This window comes from Eublepharis macularius, chromosome 15 (genome assembly GCF_028583425.1).
Source record: "Eublepharis macularius isolate TG4126 chromosome 15, MPM_Emac_v1.0, whole genome shotgun sequence".
NCBI lineage: Eukaryota > Metazoa > Chordata > Lepidosauria > Squamata > Eublepharidae > Eublepharis > Eublepharis macularius.
Window position 1 is genome coordinate 17,943,635 of NC_072804.1, and position 24,517 is coordinate 17,968,151.

The following is a 24,517-nucleotide window of genomic DNA, read 5'->3' on the forward strand; positions in this document are numbered from 1 at the left end:
TACTTCAAATATATTGGGACTCACGGGTCTAAACAGTACTAATAGAGCAGAACGTTATAGAAGAACTTTGTTACATCACAAATTCATGTATGTTTTATAACTGATGTGATTCTTCTGCTCTCCTTCTTCTTAGGCATGTCTGTGTGCACTCTTACGTGCATGTAAAGATCTCTGCTGCCTTTCATGGAACTTAAGTTTCCCTGGAAGATGTAAAACTACTTCAAATGTAGGGCTTCTCTAAGGAAATGTTTTTAAAGAGACAGTAACCATTTACAAGGTAAAACTCTCTAAATGCCATAATTGTCCTAATTAAGGGTAAATTTCCTCCCAGGTAGAAGAGAACAGCTGATTACAAGGTGGCCAAAAAGCTGCTGAGAGCAAATGCAGAAAGGCGATGGGTATGGTAAGGAAACATTAAATTTGTAAGGAGGTCATTCTCTAAGTCTGACCATTACTGTGGCTGCTGAGAAGATTAATATTGGTATCAAGGGTAACCAGTGTTACTGCTTTGATAAGAATAATTATGTTCTATCAGGGTTTGAAAAACTAGACTCTGTACCTGATTGGTTAAGATTTTGCCATGCTGCCACCTACCCCAGTCTAGGTAATACCATGTACATCTTGTTACAAAACTGGCAAAGTATATTTAACCTATCGTCAATGGAGTCACTTGGTGGAGGAAAGAGTACACAATAAAACCTTTGGCATTGAGGGAGGAAGCAGCTTTTAAGTGACTAGGGGGCAGTCAAATCTGCTCCAGACAGACCCTTTGAGAAAAGAGAGGTTAGGCACGATGTCCTAAATGCCTTGCGTACCCTTGGGCCTGTGGAGCAGGGCACATGTAATTTGTATTCATATGATGTTTGGGACACATCCAAATGTTCTAAGGAGAAGCCATCCGGAAGGGGTCTTTGTCTGGGGCCCCACAGAGGGTATTTCACATCCCTGATGTATGCTATTGGTACAGTTAGCTGGAAAACTCTCTTGTGTAACTTTTATTAATTTCAATAGTATTTTTGCAGGTGGGCTTCCAGTGGATAGACCACTATATTAATCTGGAGGCTTCTTTCTGTGTTGGGTGCCAAAATGTTATACTATGTCTTCAAACACCATTGTGTAGTAATGTCAAACTAGGATCTGGGAGACCAGGTTTGAGTGCCCACTCTGCTGAACCTCCACTCTGCTGGCTGACATTGGGCCAGTCGCACACCCTCAGCCTAGCCTACACGCAGGGCTGTCGTGAGACAAAATGAGGAAAATAATGCGAGCAGCTTTGGGTCCCAGTCAGGGAGAAAGGCAGGGTGTATATAAAGTAAATAAACAAACTAGGTTGAATAGGGAAGTTTATAGCCGGGAGTATGCTGAACCATGTCCTAACGAATTTCAGAGCAGTCCAGTTTCTTAACTACTTATAGTTGCAGTTTGGGAAGACTGAATTAAGAGGGAAGAAATCTGAAGGATTTTTAGGGGCAGGCTACCAGACTGTGTCCTCATTTAATTTGTTGGGGATGATGGTAGAGCCAAAGCGGGGAACAGATCAGGCTATTGATGTTCTGTTACAAATATTTTCCAAATAGAAGATAGTTGCTGATGCTGGACTGTTTTAAAAATAGTAAGTTGGGAAAAGGCATTATCTTCTAGCACCGCTTATAAAACTTTAAAAAGACACTCCCAAAATCTTTTTCAAAGGCAAAATAGGCACAGTTTATTTATCTGCGATGAGTCCCAGAAAACTGGTACTGTGCCTGGTAAAAAGGTTAGTGAGAACATAGGAATAGGCAAGGGAGAGTAAATGAAGACGGTATGAATTGGCCAGGACAGTTAATTTGGCTACTAGCAGTAAGAATTGGTTTTGCTAACCCATTCAATGGAACCAAAGACTAATGTTCCCCTTGAAATTAGATCTTCCACTTTTCTTCCAGATTTTTGGAATAAATAGAACTTAAACTGCAATTCTATGAACATTTCCATGGGAGTAAGTCCCACTGACTAAAATGGAATTCACTTCTGAGTAGATCGGCTTAGAATTGTTCCCTCAATATTAATGTAGTCCCACCATGTTCTAAATGTAGTATAGAATAGTTATGCATTGTTAGTGGGGGGGAAAGGGAAATGTTGTGTAGTGGCTGAAGCGCTGGACTAGAACCTGGAAGGCTTAGGTTTGAATCAATACTCTGCCTTGGAAGCCTGCTGGGTGTCCTTGGGCCAGTCGCACACACTCAGGGCCAAGCTACAAGTGTCGAATGACACTTGAACGGCAAGTGAACAGACTCACATGTATTCCTCCCTTTTCACTTGCGTTCCACTTGATCACGTAGTGAACAGGGAGGAATACATGTGAGTCTGTTCACTTGCCGTTCAAGTGTCATTCGACATTTGTAGCTTGGCCCTCAGCCTAACTTACCGCACATGGATGTTGTGAGGATCAAATGGAGGAGAGCAGAATGAGGTAAGATGCTTTGGGTCCCATTGAAGTAAATAAATAATGTTGACAGCAAAAGGTTCAATAGCTTGTCTAGAAAGAGTGTATTGTGACGAAACCTCAAGGGCCAAAACAGATATGATGGCTTTTTTAAAAAGTTAACATCAGCTGCAAGAGGGAGGGCAAGGGGATGACTGAAGGATCATCAATTCCGATCACTTTCCTGGTGCAAATAGTTCCCCCAGGAGCTGCTATTTGTCCCATAGGGGAAAGCATACGTGTACTGATCGGGTTCTCCCACAGAGCAGAAAGTAGCTTTATTGGAGGAAACCAACTCTGTTTTGCATCTGGAAAACATTGGAAGGAGGAGGGCAACCCGTTCCCCAAAGGAGGTCATTTGCAGCTGCTATTAACTTATAAAAACCCTCAGGAAATCCATTCACAGATCTGCTGCCTGCTGTATGTGTTTTGGTCCCAACATAAAGATGAACAGAACATTAAGGCTATTAGCCTCACCCTATGTACTTTCAACAAAATTCTATCATCATAATTCTGAACATGGTCAATGCAACCACTTTATTTGCCATCTTACAAAATTCTATGCCTGTTATGTCAGATACATATTACAGGGGTCACATGGTGTTACCGGAACTGCTCTCTGTTTGGATGGGGAATTAGCTAGCAGTCCAGAACTGAAATTAGCGGGGATCCAACCAATGTATACCAAGGTCCTTTTTCCAGAGACTCACGTGACAAAGAGGCAGACTACAATTATTCAATCAATAAGGTGTATTTTCTAATAGTGTGGCGTATGCTTGAACTTACACACACATACAAGATTACATACAAGAGCTAAGAAATACAGAGTAGGAAAATTAGAGACGGATGCAGGAGCAGGGACCCCACGATGACAAGGGCATACTTACAATCCCTGGGCGGAGCAGAGATCTAGCAGCGAGGTGGTCTGGTGCCAGCACTAGGACCACGGGTAGAAGGGTAGCAAGGAAGTTAGGATAGGAATGGCGCGCGCCCTCTGGTCTGAGGGGCTAGCTTATATACTCTCAAAGTATACAGGGCTGGGGGCCCCGTTCAGTGGTTCCCACGACTTAAATCAAAGGATTCGGGGCTATCGGAGTAGCCTTGATTGGACACTGTTTGAAGTCTGATTGATATATCATGACACCTTTTGGGAGAGGGGACGGGGGAAGGAAGGGGATCCGGGCAGTTTGCACATTAACAGCGCTCATCCTGGTGCCATCAAGTCCGGTGTGCGGAGGCTGCTTTGATGTGCGCTCGTTGATTGCTCTGGCTGACTGGCGCTCCATCTTCATCCTGGATAGGTGTTAAGATATGCAGAGGACAGCGGAATTCTCTCGCTGTGTACGTGGTCAGCTTGCTTCTTTGAAATGGCTTCCCAAAGCAGGAAGTTCCCCTCAGTTTCCTGGCTGCCTGAGAACAAGGCTGTCGTCTGGGCACGGCTGGGGCTTACTAGCAGGCTGCCCGGTAGCGAGGGCGAGCTTGGTAACCAGTCCGCGGGAGGCTCCTGGCAGGAGCTGGCCAGGGGGCGCCTGGCCAGGTTCGCTGAAAATCTCCCTGGCTGGCGCCTGGCTGCTAGCAGCGTGGCTGGGGCCCAGGGTGAGGCAAGCTCTCATGGCAGGTGAGGAAGCAGTGTCTAAGACACAGTCCATGATTGGTGGTAGGGTAGAACCACAAGGGAAAGTCCAAATATAAGCCTGAACAGGGCTGTGCCACACAAGGGTCTTGCAAGCAATTGTCCAGGAGACTGACACTGTCTGTTGCAGCATCAGATATGAAACTGACACGTGTATTAGGGGCACACGTGCAAGGCAATCTTTTAGTGTAGAACTCAGACACAGTTCGTGGCTGGCCTCAAGGCAGGAGGGGGGGGGGGCTGCTCGGTAACAATGGCGGTTGCCAGCCATTCAGCTCTGCCCTCCGCCTCATCTCACTACTAGCATGGAGTGAGAACATCTTTTTAAAAAAAAACAAAAAACCCAAATGTAACCTGACTGATGTGGTGGTGTGTGCCTGTGGCTAAGAGGTATGCAGGCTGCTGATAGCAGCATATCCCTCTAACAAGTAGTTAGTCAATGAAAGTAACAGAGAAAGCACTGGCCAGGCGTCCGTTATCACATCAAGTAAGGTGAAACAATTGAATAGGAAGAACACTTTTTACTCATTCTTCAACAAATATGATGTGACCAATCATACTTTGTCACTGAAATGGAAATTGCAAGCTCACACAGTCTCAGCTCATATGGAAAAGAAAGAGGAGGTTGAACCTCTTAGTTATGACAAGTAAAACTGGCTCCCCTGCTTGGGCTGCCAACCTCCAGGTAGGTAATCAACAAAGAAAAAAAAGCCATGATAAACTTACTAGAAAACTATTTGTATATTTCAGTTAAAGAGCCATACGTTCATACAACAATTTTTTCAAGGGTCTCAGATAAAGTACATGTATTAGTGCATGGTTACATAAGGAAGGCAAAGCATCTTATAAAGATGGTTGTTGTGGGTTTTCCGGGCTGTATTGCCGTGGTCTTGGCATTGTAGTTCCTGGCGTTTCGCCAGCAGCTGTGGCTGGCATCTTCAGAGGTGTAGCACCAAAAGACAGAGATCTCTCAGTGTCACAGTGTGGAAAGGATGTAGGTCATTTGTATCTACTCAGGAGGGGTGGGGTTGAACTGAGTCATCCTGTAAGAGTTTCCCAGGGTGTGGAATGCTAATGGAGGGAGGCTTCACTGTATCCTGAGGAGGTTCTTTTGCATATGGATTGGTACTTGATGTGCTAATCTTCTCTGCAGGGCTATTGTCGGGGATAGAATGTTTTGTTAGCCTGGTGTTTTTCAGAACTGGAAACCATGCTCTGTTCATTCTTAAGGTTTCTTCAACAGGAAAGAAGAAACCTTAAGAATGAACAGAGCATGGTTTCCAGTTCTGAAAAACACCAGGCTAACAAAACATTCTATCCCCGACAATAGCCCTGCAGAGAAGATTAGCACATCAAGTACCAATCCATATGCAAAAGAACCTCCTCAGGATACAGTGAAGCCTCCCTCCATTAGCATTCCACACCCTGGGAAACTCTTACAGGATGACTCAGCTCAACCCCACCCCTCCTGAGTAGATACAAATGACCTACATCCTTTCCACACTGTGACACTGAGAGATCTCTGTCTTTTGGTGCTACACCTCTGAAGATGCCAGCCACAGCTGCTGGCGAAACCTCAGGAACTACAATGCCAAGACCACGGCAATACAGCCCGGAAAACCCACAACAACCATCGTTCTCCGGCCGTGAAAGCCTTCGACAATACATCTTATAAAGGTTTCACATTCACTTTAACAATGACAAGAACAAAGTGCCAAGTGCAGAAGTAAACATCACAAATTTCCTATTTATATAACAAAGTGCCTGTGCCTGAAATTGACAAAAATACTGTCTAACAAGTAACCAAAAGCATAGTCAAGTTATTGACGGTGTGGATGAATCCAATAGTTTCAAATCTTCTGTATAACGATCCAAGATGTCAATTATGAGTGATGATAACTCTGAATAATAACTGCAACGGGAAGCCAGCAAGTCCACCTGTTTCAAATCTTCATCTTGGCAATTATTATAATACGGATAGATCAAATACAAGTACAATCAAGCATTTCACTTCTCTCCACCGCTATCAGCAGCCATCCTCCATTTTAGGTGTTACTTGTTAGACAGTATTTTTGTCTTTAACTGCTAAACCCTTCCTTACTACATTTACTTTGAGCAATGGTTGTATCAGGCCTGAGTGCAAATTGAATACAGCAATAACTTTCAGGAATGCTTTTCAAACTGGTTCTTCTGCCAAAAACCTCTTATGTACTTCAGAAGTTTGTGAGGCTTCTTTTAATGGTGCTAACTTAGTTCACACAAGGCTGGATGGACAGTTAGACCTATGGTTGCCAACTCTGGGTTTGGAAATTCCGGAACATTTGGGAGGGGAGGGACCAGTGGGCTCTAATGCAATGGAGTCCATTCTCCAAAGCAGCCATTTTCTCTAGGGGAACTGATCCTGGTAGTCTGGAACTCAGTTGTGATTCTGGGCGATCACAAGGCTCCACCTGGATGTTGGCAACCCTAGTTAGGCCTCTTTTGTTGTCTTGCTATTGGTTTTCTTGCCTTGCTGCAAGAGTTGGCCATCTTAAGGGAACCAGATCTACCATTAGTTAAGGTCTGTCAGTCTACTGTATCCCTCCATTTCTCCAAAGAATTTAGGCCAGCTTACATTTATCCTTTTATTTATTACATTTACACAGGCTTTCTCTGTGGTGGCTGACCGCCTACCCTGTGGAATGGCCTGCCTGAGGTCAGGCCCACTCTCCTGGCTTTTCCCAAATGATGCAAAATCCAATTATTCAGAAAGGCTTTTTACTCAGATCAGAGGGCTGGATTGTGAGGAGGGGGTGGTGGTCTCAGATGAGTTAGGAACCATAGATTCCACCACTATAGACTTCACCACTATGTTGATGTAGGATTCCTGCTAATGCTTTGTCTTTGTGAACGTGTATCTATTTACTGTATGGCATTGTTTATGGAAATGTTCTTGATATTGACTGTGCTAATCTCACACTGTGTCATCTGCCTTGAGTCTCAGTGAGAAAGGCAGACTATAAATGACAAATAAAATGACATAAATAAGTCATAGCTGACTTATGGTGACCCCTGCTGGGGTGTTTAAGGCAAGAGACCAACAGGGGTGGTTTGCCATTGGCTGCCTTTGCAACCTTAATCTTCGTTGGAGGTCTCCTATCCAAGTACTAACCAAGGCTGACCCTGCTGAGCTTCTGAGATCTGACCAGGCTATCCAGGTTAAAGTGGCTTTCTGAGTACGCCACCCCAAATAGCTGGCAGTGAGGGTCATCCTTGGCCGCTGAACTCAGGCCCCCCCAAACAGCCCACAGAGAGAACCAGCTTCTCTCTCTCCAGGCTCCCCTCCCAACATCTGTCAAACTCCCTGTTCAACCCACCGCTGCCTCTTCCTGCAGTGAGTTTCACCCGCCCCCCCCCTGATGAGCCGTTGGATTCTCAGTGAGAAAGGCAGAGTATAAATGACATAAATATCCTTACAACAACCCTATGAGGGCAGGTATTGCCAGCCTCCAGGGGGTGGCTGAAGATCTCCCAGAATTAAAACTGATCTCCAGGCCACAGAGATCGGTTCCCTTGGAGTAAGTGGCCGCTTGAGAGGGTGGAATCTATGGCATAATGCACCCTACCGAGGCCCCTCCCCTCCCCAAACCCTGCCCTCTCTAGACCACCCCCCCCCCCGCAATGTCCAGGAATTTCTCTACCCAGAGGTGGCAACCCTAGGAGGTGCTGAATGGCTCCAGACCGTCATGGCTGAGAGGGAGCTCCCCTCCCTCCACCGGGGATGGGGGCTCCGTTTGCGAAACCTTCCAAGGAAGCCGCAGCAGTTCTCAGGTAAGCCGTTCGGAAACCGCCGGGGCGTTGCAACAACAGGGCAGAAGACCGGTCCCCCTCCTTTCCTCAGAATGACTGGCACGTTACTATTTCTTTTCCGGTTGGGTTGCGAGAGGTTTGTTTGCATGGTTTGTCGCTGTAACGCTAAAAGCACTGCCTCCCATCCCCACACACCCCTTCCCCTTCAAAATGAATTTCTCTTCTTCGAAAAACTTGGGGAACGCGGAGGAACTACGAATCCCAGCATGCCTCGCGAGAGGTTGAGCGTACAGGCAGCCGGTGGAAGAGGCGCGGGGTCTTCTGGGATCGGTAGTCTCCACGAGAGCCCTTCCTTTCGAGGGGTTTCCTCGAGGTCTCTCACCGCCCCTTCCCCAATTCTGGATGAGCCGCCTGGCGCGCCGTCCTTTTTCTCCTCAGGGTTTACAAAAGAGGCGGCTCGCCCGTCCTCTTTCCCGCGCTCTGAGGTGCGGAGAAGCCGGCGCGCGCCGGGCGGAGGAGGCGGGGCGCCCGGGGAGAGAGGAGGCGGGGGAGGCGCGGCGCGCGCGCTCCCGGTATGCAAATGAGCGGGCGTGAGGTCAGAGGCAGATGGAAAAGGGAACAGACAGAATGGCCGCCGCGGCTCCCGCTCCTGCCGCCTCGCAGTGCCGGAGCCCCCGCTGCACGGCGGAGCGCAGGGGAGTCCGCCGCGAACTCGACTCCTGGCGGCACCGGCTCATGCACTGTGTGGGTAAGAGGGGGAGGCGGGCGAGGGAGGGACGGCGCGGGCGAGGAGCCGGCGGTGGGGATGGCAGCGCGGGGGTGCTCCCCTCGGAGGGGAGCGCTCCCTCAGAGGCGGCGGCTTCGGACGACCCTCCCTCAGAAAGGCGGGCCTGACTCGGGGGTCTTGCGGGCGCCCCTTCTCCGGGCTTGTCCTAAGCCGGCGCGGCCGCGCCGAGGCGGGGCGGGGGGAGGTTTGGAGCGAGCGGCCGTTTCTTTTGTGCAGGCTTCCTTCTGGCCGGAGCGCGCCGGGGTCTGTCCCCTTTAAGAGGGGAAGCCGCTCGTGCGTTGACGGTTGGGATTTGAAGTTCCCCCCCTCCCCTCCCCTCTCTCCCGCCGGCCTGCCTGCCTGCACCGCTCGCTCTCTCGCTCGGCGTTGTCATAACAACGGCGGTTCTCGCTCCCGTTCTCTCCTCCTCGCCCCCCCCTCCCACCCCCCTGGGCTGTCCTGCGTCCTGAAGGGGCTGGATCTGGAGCGGGATCGTTGCCTGCCTGTCTTTTCTCTCCCCTTTCGCCTTTTCAAACTTTTAAAATAAACTTTTCCCCCCCTTGGCAGAAGAAAAGCGCAAGAGTCCCGTAGTACTTCTAAAACTAACAAAAATTGGTGGTAGGGTAGGCGCTTTCCTGAATGACAGCTCACTTCTTCAGATACCGCAAATGTTGTTAGCCTTAGAGGTGCTACGGGACTCTTGCTCTTTTCTGCTGCTACAGACGGACCCACACGGCTACCCATCTTGATCTTTCTTTCCTTGCTTTGCTTCACGTTGTTGTGAGCGGAGACCTGAATTTCCGCCTTCTTTTCCCGGAGTCCCAGATCCACTGTGTTTGTTCGTATGAAGCGCTGGGCAGGAACACCTGCCCCAGAGTTTCAGGATTTTCTTGTGGGAGGGAGGATCTCTTGTAGAATGGTGGGAGATGGTGTGATCCCTGGCTCAGTCATCTCTATCCTCTCCCTTTTCCCCTCCTTTTGCTGTTGTGAAGTTGCTGCTTTGGGAGGGCACCATTAAAGGATAACAAAATGTAAGAGAGATAGGTGTGACCTACAGGGAGTAAAGTCAATAATGCTTGGAAAAGTGGCAGTAGGAAAAGAGGAAGACCTAAAATGAGATGGTTTGACTAAATAAAAGAAGCCACGTCCTCCAGTTTGCAGAATTTGAGCAAGTCCATTAATGATAGGATGTTTTGGAGGTCTTTCCTTCATAGGAGCATCATAGGTCAGAGGCGACTTGACAGCGCATAACACACACAGAGAGAGTAAGTATTCTGCATACACCTCATTGAAATGGTGTTTCAGGCCCTTATTCATTTCACTGGGATATTGTGGCCTGTTATTAGAGGGGGTTGGAAGGCTGGACAAGAGAATATCATTGGGATTTTCTGCCTCATGTGCCATAATGTCTTGGGCTAACCCTGCCTCTGTCCATACCTGTTCATTTGCCAGAAGTTGAGCAAGATGGAAGATTGTTTGGACTAACTTTAGTGGGTCTTATTGGCAATTGAGGATCAATTGCCTATTGGTTATGGCATGAATCAAGAGGGGTCCTTAGCTTAGGGTGTGTGATGTGCTGTTGAGTTGGGGAGATGTTATGAATTAACAACCTCAGTAGTCTTGCTTTATTCATGTATGGTTTGCAAGATTTTTTCATACCATTCTGAAAGTTTAGGGCAGACCTACTTTTTATCCTTTAAAATCCTGCTCCCATTTGGAATTATGGGGCATCCTGTTGCCTGTTTGGTTGAGGATGGACTATAATCATACCCAGCTGCTGCTGATGAGTATTGAATTACCGTCAGACCACACTGTTTGCATGTTCAGCTGTCAGGGGAGACTGTTACAGACAGCGGAGATTTCTTTTGTGTATCTGACTGTTGTGCCTCAAGAATGGCTTGAATTCTTAAATTTTTTAGTTTTTTATGAGGTACATTGTCCTATATTTATCAAATGAATCAAAATCATTCTCTGTTCATTTCTGGCTTACAATTTGCTTATTGGAAAGGTGGTCAGAAAGACACTGGGAGATGAATATATTCAAATTGTGTAAGATGTGGATGATAGCTGATGTAGTCAGAGAGCTTATGTCAGACTGCCTTGACTCCCCCTATTCTGTAATTTCAGAGTGGAGTTGCAGATTTGGCTGGGAGGTCCTCCAGTATCTTCTAGATTATAACTACTACTTATCTATAGTAATATTTTGCTCCTCCTCCCCCCACCCATGCAACTGATAAGAAGAAAACATTGATCTTAATTTTCCAGAGTACTTTAGTGAGAGAGCAGGGGGCCTGCATCTTCATGGCTGACATACTTGGATGTTTATACAACAGACTAATGGAGAAGGGTATAAATCCTGGCATTCAGCTTGCAGAGGGTTGGTTTTGCATAATCGACTGTGTCCAGTGTACAAATACTGAGTTCATAAAGCATAAAAAACTTGGGCATGATTTCTCTTGCACCAACAGAAATAGCTTAAAACTGATGTTATTGGGAGTTGAGACATAGTACCTGTTGTCACTTAAGAGATAATAGCTAGGTAGTTGCTGAATATAATAATCGCTCCTGCTAAATATTTATTTCCCTCACTTACATTCAGTGTATCTGTATGCAGAGACTAATTATTTAACATGCAGCTACCATATCTTCAAGTTGCCATGTACTTTTGAAGTAATTTAGGCAAGGCCTTTTGTTAACTGCTAGTATAAGTTCACTAGCTAAGATATGGGTCTACATAAAATTATCATGTAATTAAATATTGCCAAAGTATTTTCAAAGGATTAATTGATCCTACATGTTATACTCATAACCCAATAGATCATAAGCAAACAAAAAAGAATATATTAATATATCAATATACAGACAGTATAAAAAACATGAGAATACAAAATTCAGAAATAATGCCATTAAATGCCATAGACAAAAATTTTTTACAATTGCAAGAGTCACGTTTGGATCGATATCTGCTAATAACAGCTACAGCTTATTGTTTTGTAACAAACCTCTATTTTTGTATATATGTGCTTGTTAATGCACTAAGTAATCACAAATACCTCTGCTACAAATCATAAAACATTTTCCAAAAAATATACGTTGTAGTTGGTCTGTGGAAGTTCTATATCAGAAGTAACAATTGTGAGCAACATAACAGTTTTAGACGTTGAGAACTTGTTATAGAAATATGAATGGTTTATGGTAGGTATTTTATAAATCCTCAGACAGTACTCTCAAACCTCTGCCTTCATGAAACTATCTCCACATCTCCCAAGGAAAACTAGCATGGTGGCAGAAGAGTCTGGGATATATTCCATGGTGCATATTGGTTGTTGGACCTTGATACTGCTCTCTTCAAAGTTAGCAGAAACCCTCCAGGTATATCATATTGTTTAATTTTCCTGGTGCTGTATAGTTTTTAATGCCGCTGTTTCATTGTAAATCTGGATTTGTAAATCTGGATTTGTATTGTATTGTATTTATATTGACTTGTTTTTTAGACATAGTAAGCCATCTTAAATGCCCCTTGGGGCAGAATGTAAATGGTTAAAATGATGAACATAGTACACTGTAAAACAAAGTAAAAGCTAGCCACCAGAAAGCTTTTTTCAGGCACCTTTTTTCCTGTTACCAAAATTATCAACAGAGATTGCTTGACACAAATTGTGGGGAATATAGAAGTTCTGAGGAACATGATGTGGCACTAAACAACAACAGTCTATGGAGGAGGGTTCGCACCGGATGTTCCAGCAAGCAGCTGGACATGGCCAGAGTGCAAATCATCTTGAAATTCTAGCTACCTTACTGAGGGTACCTTTACATTTTTATGAACTTCAGTAACCTTTTTTTCCAATTTTAACTTTTTAATTCATCCTCCATTAACCAGGTAGCACCACAGAAAAAGCTCTGCCTGGTGCATTCCCACCTCATGAGGGAGGCAGTACCCAGTGAGCGTGTGAGTGCGTGCACGCGCGCACACGCACACACACACACACACACACAGAGGAGAAAATGGTCCTTCAAGTACCCTGGGTTTAGACTCTATAGGTGAAAACCAGCGCTTTGAATTGCGTTCAGAAGCCAACTGGAAGCTAGTGCAGATATCTCAATGCTAGCATAGTATGTTTTCTCCAGTAACTATTCTCGCTACTGCATTTTCAACTAGGCAAATCTTTAAAAGCAGTCCTTCATAAAGCAGACTGCAACAGTCCAGGCCAGGTGTAATCAGTACATGAATGTCTGAGGCCAGGTTATGACTTTGAGAAACAGCTGCAGCTAGTTAACAAAACCAGGTTGGTTAATGGTATTACATACTTTAGAGGAGATGCATGCCTCACATTGTAGCCTCAGGTCTACATACCTTATTCCTCCGAGCTGGCTCCTTAAGAGTAAGTGCAGCCCTCTCCAAAACAGACCAGCTCTGCAATTCTCAAATGATTTTTATTGTTTGTCAACAGTATCTGCGTCTACCTGGCTTGAACTTTGGTGTGCTACCCCTCATCTAGCTTATCGCTGCGTCTGGCAACAAGGATCTTCACAACTTCACTTTATACTGTTGGAAAAAAGAAGTAGAATTGAGTATCACCACATACTGGATCTCTTAGCAAGATAGAGGTCCATTATCTGTTTCTGACACTGTAAAGATCTATATCGGTCTCTTTCATGTCCTGCTCTTTCCCTGCTGTATTGATGTCACCAGCTCCCTTTTTCTTCTGCACCTCTACATTATTTCTGTTTTTCTTCTGCCACACAGGATTCTCCATTTACCTTCTTATTCTCCCTATATCTGTGCCCTGCTCAGTTTCTGTTCCAAATTCTCATATCTGCTTCTCCTCAATGATTACTGCAGCATAAGCACAGAAAGCATTCATGCTCCCAGCAAGTCATGCTGGTGAAAGCACAAGTGTCCTGATGCCGTGTAGCATGGCCTGTTGGCTGAAACAGGCTAGGAGCTAATTCCACCATGCATATTTGAATCCAGGGAGGGAAGGATCAGTACGGATGTAGTTATGCAGCCATTCTCCCCTCCCCTGTGTCACGGGCTGGGCTAGCCCAAGCAGGGTGGTTCAAGTCCAAACCTTAAGGCCAAAGTCAAAGGGGAGTTCCAAGAGCGAAAGCCAAGTCAAACCGGTGGTCAGAGCACAAGATAAAGCTAGGAGTGAGTCCAGAGTCCAAGAGCGAGGTCAGGCACAGTCCAAGGTCAGTCACCGATAGCGTCAGGTCCAAAAGCAGGCACAGGCGAGATTCACAGAACATGGAGCAGTTGCAGGCAATAGACACATTGCTTCCACGCCCGGCAGTTCCTCCAGACTGGCTCTTATAGCCAGGCGTGGTTTTCAGCCAGCTGCTGGGGCTCCAGCCTGACGCTACTCATTGTCACTCTCCAGCAGCTGGCATTGGCTCAAGAGGCAAGCACTGCGCCGTCTCTCCTGCAGTTCCAGCCCCTGGCGCTGCCTGCGGCGTTCCTTGGGCGTGGGTGAACCTGGGGGGGGGGTGGAGGCTCTTGGCTGCGCTGCACCTGTAGAAGTCCCTGGCTAAGCTTCCCCTGTGGTATTGGAGCTAGAGGGTGCTGGTGTCTCAGCTGCTGGCTGCAAGCTCTGATCAGACAGCAGCTGTTGCTCCTGATTGCTGGCTTCTGCTGAATCAGGGCTAGGGCTGGCTACACAGGGCTCCTCTTCTCCTGAGGAGTCCTGGCTGGCTACACGAGGCTCCTCTCCTCCAGAGGAGACCTCACTCTCAGACTGGGCCATGACACCCTGGTTCTGATGTCTTGTGGGGACCTGTATTGTTCCCCAAGGAGGAGGGAAAGGCTGCGGGTGGTTATAGTAATTTCCTCAAAGGGACCGTAGATAGAGGAGGGGACTGACGTTGACCCCTTAAACTGTGCATGTTTGCCTTATTCATAGTGCTATCTACAATTGCTGATGTCCTCAGGTACATTTTTTCCTTTGTATGATTGTAGAACATAGACAGAGGTTAGAATTATTAATAATGACAATTCTGTTTTCCCAGTCTCTACCAGATGTTTGGGCAGGAATTTTTGGTCCAAGTAGCATGTTCCAAAAAGTACAGTTGTTTGCAACTTTCCAGTTGTTATTCTTTCTATGGCAATACCTCCTTGGTGTTTAGTCCTTTGAGAATTGCACCTAGTGAGTGCCCCTATCAGTATTGGAATAATTGATCTATGTTTCTCCCAGAGATGCTGGACTTCAAATCTTAGATCATGATATTTTGTTATCTCAGTCTTTCCCCTCAATTTGATTGTCACCTGGGATTGCCACATTAATCATTTTTGACCTTTTTAGCTTTCTTGTTGAGTTGCACTTAGCTTGGAAAAATGGTTTTTAAAAAGCTGATAGGCCAAGGATGATAGTTTGCTATCTTGAACATTTCTCATAGCTATCTTAATGCATTGTTTTGAATTTTGAGCTCCCTTATTGGGTCCTCAGATCACAAAACTTCTTCAGGAGGTTGAAAAACTGCAGTGTTAAATGGAAGAGCTGTAGGACTAAAGTAACAACAAGTGTATCTCTTTACAACACTTGAATTTGCTGTTAGTGTAACATATGGTAATAATTGCTGCTTGGCTAATACAAAATCTGAATAGTGTTTGGTTTATAATTCAAGCAACACTGATTCTGTTAAACTTCTTGGTTTTTTTCTGTATTATGAGAGCTTGCAAAGTTATACCTGTATGGGAAAAAAGTCTTAGGATAAGTTATTTTTTTATTCATTTGCTAACAGGGTGATAGAGTTTCCTTTCCTTTCTTGGCAACATATTAGCTCATGAGATTTGAGGAGATGGGAAAAATTGTGTGTGTGTGCGTTTCTGACACTGGTTATAGAAACATGATCTTGATAATCTTGAGGAAAATGTACTTTCAAATGTTGCAGAACAACAGTCAGATACAGTCTACAAAACAAGAAACTGGAAGAATTTCCAATTCCCTAATTACAACTTGACTTCATTTAGCATATCTGTTCTAACAGGTTTTAGTTGAAAAATCCCAAACAGATCTCATTTTAATTTTATGTCCCAGTAGCAACAAATATTTGAACTGAAATATTTGATTAAAAAAAATAAGTGCATGTGCTTCTCCTCATTTGATGAGGAAGACACTGAAGACTGACGTACAGTTCTTTGAATGTGTTAAATTTATTGTGTGATTGGCTAAACCTATCACTAAATCCAGAAAAGAAGTCCACACTCTGCAAAGATGAACGATGTTGATTCAGGTTTCTGGCAACTGGTTTTCTTCTCCAATGTGCAACAGAGAAACCAAGAGGTTGGAGAAGGGATAAAGAGGAAAATGCAGAAGATTATGCAGGGGAAGAAGTAAGAAGCATGGGGAACAAAGGGGAAAGCACAGATTGAAAAAAAGAGTTCTTCCTTTGCTTTCTCTTAGAAAGTTTCTTTTTTCTGGAATGATCACAGGATCTTCATGGTTCGTTAAGATACTATTAATCAAACTAGGAATTAAGAATAGATAAAAGGTACTAGTGTAAAACAATCGACCTCAGGCCAAGAGACTATTAAAATGTAGACTTGCTTTCTCTTTTTACCACCCAAGGTCTATTCTTTTTCCAAAGATCTGTTTTAGGGCTTTGTATGTTGAGAAAATACAAAATTTAAATGCATGAAAATTTTTCCCTCTTGTTTGTTCAGGAATCAACAAAAATGTTCTCTACTCTTGCATAAAAATTGGTCTCCTCAACACACAATGCCTTAGATCTTGGAAAAAGGAAACAATCTTGTTTAGCCAGAGCTAATATTTTCTTTACACACACACTCACCCAAATTCCCCTGATGAAGAGCCATCTGTGATCTGAAGTGCATTGGGCTTTCGAGCTGAATTGTTTGCTTATTTTGAACTTCGAATTAATCTCCTTCTGCACCACTTATGGACTGTCCTTGGGAAGAAAAAAGAGCAAAAGGCCATTCGATGAAGTACTTGCCACCCTGCTGCAAGAGCAGTGTGATTGGCAGATTTCCAGACCACATTCTGTGACCTGCAATTGGGATAGGTGGGGGGGATATGTCTGCCTGAATCTCTCGTTGAATGAGGCACTGGATTCATGCCAGTTTGCACTTACAGGGGAATCCCTTGTATAAGAATTGCAACCTTCCGAGCAGTCACTTATAACACCATATTTCAGCCCCTTCTTCTAAAAGCTTTTCCACAACCTTGACTCTACTAACACTGCCAGGAGGAAAGGGAGTACCAACGCTTTACTTTACCTACACCATTAAGAAAATGAATTTCTCCTACTTACGCAATTATTCTTTCTGTAGGGGTGGACACACTGCCTTCATTGGCAAGTCCAGGATTTCTCCTTCACCAGCACTCTTCTTTTGTGTGTCTCCCTCAGGAGACTGGTAGTCCTGGCCACCTCCTTCACTCCCCACTGTGACTGAGCTCATAGATATATCACATCTGGGGGCCACATGCTGTGACCAAGCTGGCTGAGTTTTTCCACCATGGGGTGCCAAAGTGCAGATATGCACACCTGCAATAATTTGCTACCAGAGACATGAGGCAGATTTTTTCCAGTGATTTATTTTGCCAAAAAACCTACCCCATTTCTAAACATTGTTTCAAATGATGTTTCTGGACACAGTATTGTGGACACAGTATTAGGCAAACTTGTATCAAAATCATGATGTTTTTCACATGATTGTGTGACAGCATGTGTATGCTTCACTAACTTGGTAAGCAGGAGATGGGGGGGGGAGGGAACCAAATGCATATAATCCATTAAAAAAAAACAAATCAAATTAGGAATGTACATACCTTATTGAATGTGCAGGTAAAATCAAAACCAGAATTCTTATTTATGCATTTCTCACATGGTGGAACAGATACCAATCTGATATGGAACTAACAAGTAATGCAAGTGATAGTACAGAGAGGGATAGTGAAACTGAGGTGCTCCAATGACTTCAATGGACCAGTTAAGTTCTGTTGAAACAGATGAGTGGACAACTGTGCTTTCATGCTTTCTTCAAAACATGGGAGGGGTTTGAATGAGCAATCTTGTCTTTATTCTCCCCCACAATAATTTCAGCTTTCTTTATGATTTGGGAGAAAGGTGGTGGGTTCTATATAAGATTATACTGACTTTTTAAGTTCTGCCTAAAATGTGTAGAGTGCATTAGCTCTGTAAAATAATAGGTTTTTATTCTGTTGGTATTTTCTCTACTGTAGGCTAAGTTCATTCTATTGTGTGTTGTCATTTGGTGATGGGCAAATTCAGCATCTCTGGTAGTAAATGTGATTTTGATACTGTACATACCTCATTTAATGGGTATTGTTGTTCAGGATCAAATGTTCAGATCTTTGAATTTAAGATAGCATGAATCAGACAACCGCTTTAATGGAATATGGCACATGCTTGGAAACTTGACAAAAGGAAATGTTTCACTCCTTCAAGGTAGTGGGTGCCAGGTATTAGAGCAGGCAGCATTGAAATTTTGGCACAGGGTGGTGAGGACCACAAAAACTCAAGGAGTGAGGTTGTACATGATTCTTCAATAGTAACTTGAGATTTCAGACAGAAGTTCTGCTTAACAGGACACTTCCAAAAAAAATAAACATTGTTTTAAAATCTTTTCTCGAGTGCCTGTGGGAGTCATGATGCTCACAAACACCCCTTTTGGCAACCCGCTAAATATTTCTAGAATGTGGGCAAGGCTAGGTGGCAGAAGCCGTTAGTCATGCAGTGATGATCCCTGTGCTGTGGTGGCAGCTGTTGTGGAAGCATTTTTATCTACACAGCCAAGCAGATCTCCAGTGGTCAGTCAGAAGCAAAAATGCCACCTAGCCTTGCCCACATTCTAAAAATATTTAGCGGGTTGCCAAAAGGGGTCTTTGTAAGCATCATGACTCCCACAGGCACATTGTTGGGGACCCCTGCAATAGAGGGTTTGACTAGGAAGTAGATACGTACAATTTCTGATTCGTTTTCGTTTTCTCGGCCAAGTCGGACGCTCCTGTCCGCAGGTCCGAGAGGAAGCGCCCGAGCAGCCTGACAGGGCGGCTGATCTGCGAAGATTTAGCCCCCAGGACTCCCAGTGAGGGAGGCAGGGTCCGGGACGCGGCGGGAAGAGCCCCCTGAAATCGATGCGGGGGTAAATTGCCCGTTTGTCCCTATGGAGGCCGGCAGACGTGCGCGGCACCTCGAGTGCTGCCGGGCCATGGAAAACGGCAAAGAGCAGAACTAGGAGGAAGCCTGTAAGTAAGCGGATCCCTTCTGTTATTACAAGCGCACGCGAAGGAGTGGTGGGATCTGAAGCTAAGAAGGCTCGTTCTTCCCCCTCGCTGAGTTTCAGAATTTGGTCGGCGGTCCCCCCCCCCCTAAAATGGCAGCGAAAAAGCAGAGTCCCGCTTTGGGCAAGTCAGTCTCGGCTGCCTTGCAGGGGAAAGGAGAGTCGCTCGAGGACTTGGTGAAGAGGTCGGTTATCGAAGCCATAAAGCCCTTTGTTGACAAGCTGAATGAAACAGATCAAAGGGTGGGCTTAATTGAGAGCGAAGTGAAAACCATTAAGGAAGCAGCGGGGGGGGGGGGGCAGAGAAGTCTGCTCGGGAAAATGCGTCACTCGTGAGGGCAACGAATAGAGTTAAAGCTGGTGGAGAACCAGCTGATCAGGCTACAAGTGGAACGAACACAGACAATTTTGCGCCTCCAGAATGTGAAAGAGGAGGAAAATGAGGATTTATGGGGTCTGGCCTCGGAACTATTGGTGACACCCGCGAGGGCAACTAAAGAAGAGGTAAAAAGCGCCATTTTGGAAGTCCGTCGGGCTTCTTCAAAATATGCAATGAAGCGTCAGCTGCCTCGTGAGATCATCATCGATTTTTCATCTAAGAGGATCCGAGACACTATCCTATACAACTCATACAATGCGGATCTGGACTTTCTGGGTAATAAAGTTAAGATACTGAAGGACATCCCATTTTTAGTTCAGAAAAGAAGATTTAAGTATAAAAAGTTCGCAGCTCTTGTGAGGGAACGTGGAATAAAGTATAAATGGCTATTTCCGGAAGGTATCTGGTTTAGTTACAAAGATCAAGCTTACAAGATAATATCAGAAGATCAACTAAGGGATTTTGAGGACAAAAATCAAGAATTTCAGCAAGACACCAAGCAAGAAGAAAAGGATTTGAAGTCTGAAGGGGAGGGGGAACGAGCACTGCGGTTGCAGTTGCTCAGAGAGAACTGCGTCCGAGGCCCCGGGGGGGGGGGAGGAAGACTTAATTTGGATTGTAATCTGTATTTTGCAAGGTCAACCACTCCATCAATATCTTACAAAGTTTTAATTTTTTAATAATGGCAGTATGAAGGGAAAGCATTATTTGTAGTGTAGTGTTGTTATATGTTGCTGTTTTTTTTTCTTTCCTTCCCCTGCCCCCCTTCTTTCCCTCTGTATTGTTAGTTAATGTAGGTAATAAAAAAATAAAAAAATTTCAAAAAAAAAAGATACGTACAATTTCTAAAAAAAAAATTTGAAACCACGAGAGGGGGAAAAAATGCTGTTCTGTTTGAAGAGGATAGAGATTTGGGGGGGGGGATGAAATACACCAAACTGAGAGCCAGTTTGGTGTAGTGGTTAAGAGCGCGGGACTCTAATCTGGAGAGCTGGGTTTGATTCCCCACTCCTCTGCTTGAAGCCAGCTGGGTGACCTTGGGCTAGTCAAGGCTCTCTGGAGCTCTCTCAGCCCCACCCACCTCACAGGGTGTTTTGTTGTGGGGAAAATAATGACATACTTTGTAAACCGCTCTGAGCGGGCATTAAGTTGTCCTGAAGGGCGGTATATAAATTGAATGTGGTTGTTGTTGTTATATGTAATAATAATTTTCATATGTGATACTGTTAATCGTTAACATAAAAATAGAACTAAGCTGAAAAATCATCAACATATAATGAAAATAACATTCCTGAAGAATTTTTGGAGCTGTGGGAAAAAGACACCATCGCGAGACCTGCTGTGGGAAGACGGGAGACAGGAAGTGCGTAACAACAATAGAGTGGCTGGAGGGAAGCGGCCCTTGCCGACGGACAGGAAGTAGGGAATCGCCATTTTTGAAAAGGGAAGGGTCGCGGCTTCAGCGGAAGAGGAAGTAGGCCATCTTGGATTACAATAACATAGAGAAACCATAGAGAAAAGACGCCCGACATTTTGGATACAAAAAATTAATTTTGGCAAAGATTGGGACATTTGAAAAAAAAGGAAAACGTTTAAACATACGCCACGGAGCTAAGGAAGAGAGCAGATTCGTGGGAGCGAGCTAAAGCAAGCCCCACGATGTCGAAAAAAGAGTGGCAATCGGCAATAGAAAATTTGGACAAAAAGCTTATAGACATGATGAAAGAACTTAAGGACACGAAATTGGAGCTTATTAAAGAGGTCAAAGAAGTTACACAGACAGTAAAGTCGGAGCTGTCAGAAGTGAAAAAAGGCGTGGAAACGATTAGTAGTGAATTACAAGGAACGCAGCAGAGAATTAAAACAGTAGAAGACGCGATGGAGAATTTAATAGAAACGCAACAAACAGAGATGAGACTGGTGAAGGGGAGGATGTCAGTTGCAGAAACTAAACACATGGAGAAGCAGCTTCGTTTTCGTGGTCTGCCAGAAGTGGAAGGGAAGTCAGCGTAAGAACAGATGACTGAGGTGTTGGCTGATTACCTGGGGAAGGAGGAGGAGGAAATTGTGGCTATCCTAGATGTGGCGTACCGTGTGAACTCGAGAATTGCAACCCAGAGGAAACTACCAAGGGATGTGATTGTGCAGTTTACAACTAGAAACATGAAAGAGAGGATTGTGACAAAACAATTTCAAGATCCATTGGAGATTGATGGCAAGACGATTATCATAATGAAGGAACTGCCCAGATCAGTGTTACTGGACAGGAAAAAATATAGAGTGCTAATTCAAACTTTGAAGGACATGAATATCAGATACAGATGGGAGTTACCGGAAGGAGTGTCCTTTGAGTTTGGAGGGGCAAAAAAACGCATCAGATCTGAGCGGGAGATGGAGAGATTTATCAAGGACAATGAAAAAGACTTACCAACAAAACCATGAATATGGAGTGTAATGTATTATCTTGGAATGTAAATGGACTAAACTCACCGAATAAGAGGAAAAATATTTTTCATTGGCTACTAAAACAAAAATGTGATATTGTTTGTTTGCAGGAGACCCATATTAGAAAACAGGATGTAAAATATTTAAAATCTGGAAAATTGGGCAAAGAATTTGTAGCGGCCTCTAACAAGAAAAAAAGAGGAGTGGTGTTGTACATAAAAGAGGAGCTGCAGCCAAAATTTGTTATGAGAGATGTGGAAGCTAGATTTGTAGCGGTGGAATGTAATTGGAATTTAAAGAGAGTGTTGGTAGTCGGACTTTATGCACCTAACGGTGCAAAGGAAAGCTTCTTTGAGGATTTAAGGAAGCATTTAGACGATCTTGTATATGACCAGATAATTCTTGCTGGAGATTTTAATGGAGTGACAGATTTGGAACTAGATAAAAAGACTACAACAGCACAAAAGAAAAGAGGACTATTGCCAAAGCTTTTTTTTGAGTTGATTCAACAAGAGACTCTCGAAGATGTATGGAGGAGAGAATATCCTAAAACCAAACAGTTTACTTTTTATTCTGCAAGGCATCTTACATTATCAAGAATTGATATGATCTGGGCCTCAAAGGACTTAGCGTTATGGACTAAGGAGGTAGAAATAATGCCGATGGTAGGCTCAGATCACAATCCAATTATGTGGAAATTTGGAAAAAGGAGAAAAAGGAAAGCCTGGAGAATAAATGAGGACTTGCTACAGGAAAGTGAAAATATGGAAATATTGAGAAGAGAGACAAAGTTTTTTATACAATATAACGTGAATAAAGAAGTACCAACCAGTAAAGTTTGGGACGCGTACAAGGCGGTTGTAAGGGGCATACTAATGGACTTAAATGGCAGAGCAAGGAAAAAGAAAGAGGAGAAAAGACAAGAGATTGAGGAGAAAATAAAGGCCAAAGAAATACAGTTAAAAAAGAGACCAGGGAAAAAGAAAATACATCAGGAAATTAAAATTCTTCAAGAACAGTTAACAGCAATGAGTAATAAAGAATTGGAGTGGAACCTTAAAAGACTGAATCAAAAAGCTTTTGAGGGTGCTAATAAACCTGGGAAATACTTGGCATGGCAATTGAAGAAGAAAAGGGAAAAGAAAATAATAAATAAAATCTGTGAAGAAAATAAAACGTACCTGGAGCAGACTACCATTAGTAGAGCCTTTTATAAATTTTATGCTAAGCTGTATAATAAAAAAGAAGTAACCAAAGAATCAATAGCATCATATTTGGAGAAAACCAAACTTCCAGAGATCTCGGAAGCTTGGAGAAATAAGTTGAATAGTGAAGTAACTGATGAGGAAATAAGTAAGGCAATACAATCTGCAAATCTAGGAAAGGCGCCAGGGCCAGATGGACTTACGGCTAAATTTTATAAGACAATGGCCAACGAACTGGCACCATTCCTAAAAGAGGTGATGAACGGAGTTTTTAGGGATCAAAGAATTCCAGACACTTGGAGCGAAGCGAATATATCATTGATCCCAAAAGAGGGCCAAGATTTGACTAACGTGAAAAATTACAGACCTATATCACTACTTAACAATGATTATAAAATTTTTACGAAGATATTGGCGGAGAGACTGAAGGGGTGGCTCTCGGAAGTCATAGAGGAGGAACAAGCAGGCTTTTTGCCAGACAGACAAATAAGAGACAATTTAAGGACAGTGATCAATGCTATTGAATATTATGATAAGCGTTGTGACAAAGAGGTTGGTTTCTTCTTTGTAGACGCTGAAAAAGCGTTTGACAATTTAAACTGGGATTTTTTGTTTGCCACTATGGAAAAGCTACAATTGGGAGAAAGATTCATCAGAGCAATTAAAGAAATTTATAGAGACCAGACTGCAGCAATTGTAGTGAATGATGAACTGACCAAGAAATTGACGATTAGTAAAGGAACAAGACAAGGTTGCCCGTTATCTCCATTGTTGTTCATTTTAGTATTGGAGATTCTGATGATACAAATACGACAAGACGAGGAAATACGAGGAATAAAAATAAAGGACTATTCATACAAGGTTAGAGCATTTGCAGATGACATAATGTTAATTGTAGAAGATCCATTGGAGAACATGCCAAAAGTGATAGACAAGATCAAGGAGTTTGGTGACTTGGCAGGTTTCTTCATTAACAAAAAGAAGTCAAAGATATTATGTAAAAACATGACTAAGCAGAAACAACAATTGTTAATGGAAACAACGGACTGTGAAGTAACTAGTAAGGTGAAATATTTGGGAGTTGAGCTGACTGCAAAAAATATAGATTTGTTCAAGAATAATTATGAAAAATTATGGACTCAGATAGAGAGAGACTTGATCAAATGGAATAGACTGAATTTGTCATGGTTGGGCAGGATTGCAGCAGTTAAGATGAATGTGTTACCAAGAGTAATGTTTTTGCTACAGACAATACCAATCATCAGAGACTCTAAACAATTTGAAAAATGGCAGAGGAAAATATCAGATTTTGTTTGGGCAGGCAAGAAGCCTCGAGGGAAAGTAAAAGTTCTACAAGATGCAAAGGAAAGAGGCGGAATGCAACTGCCCAACCTGAGACTTTACCATGATGCAATCTGCCTAGTTTGGTTAAAAGAGTGGATGACATTAAAGAATAAGAAACTATTAGCCCTAGAGGGATATAAAAAATTTTTTGGATGGCACGCATACCTATGGCATGACAAAGTAAAGGTCAACTCGATGTTCCTGCATCATTTTGTAAGGAGAAGTTTATATACA

General features: G+C 43.8%; 1 protein-coding gene across 2 annotated transcripts in view; it reads left to right on the forward strand.

The window, feature by feature from the left end:
- Positions 1-8,489: 8,489 nt before the first annotated feature.
- LCORL (ligand dependent nuclear receptor corepressor like) overlaps positions 8,490-24,517 on the forward strand; it is a 119,678-nt gene continuing 103,650 nt past the window's right edge. For both annotated transcript variants that reach the window (XM_054999460.1, XM_054999458.1), the window contains exon 1: positions 8,490-8,631. In XM_054999460.1, the coding sequence (XP_054855435.1) occupies positions 8,490-8,631 (142 nt within the window). The remainder of the gene's footprint in view (positions 8,632-24,517) is intronic.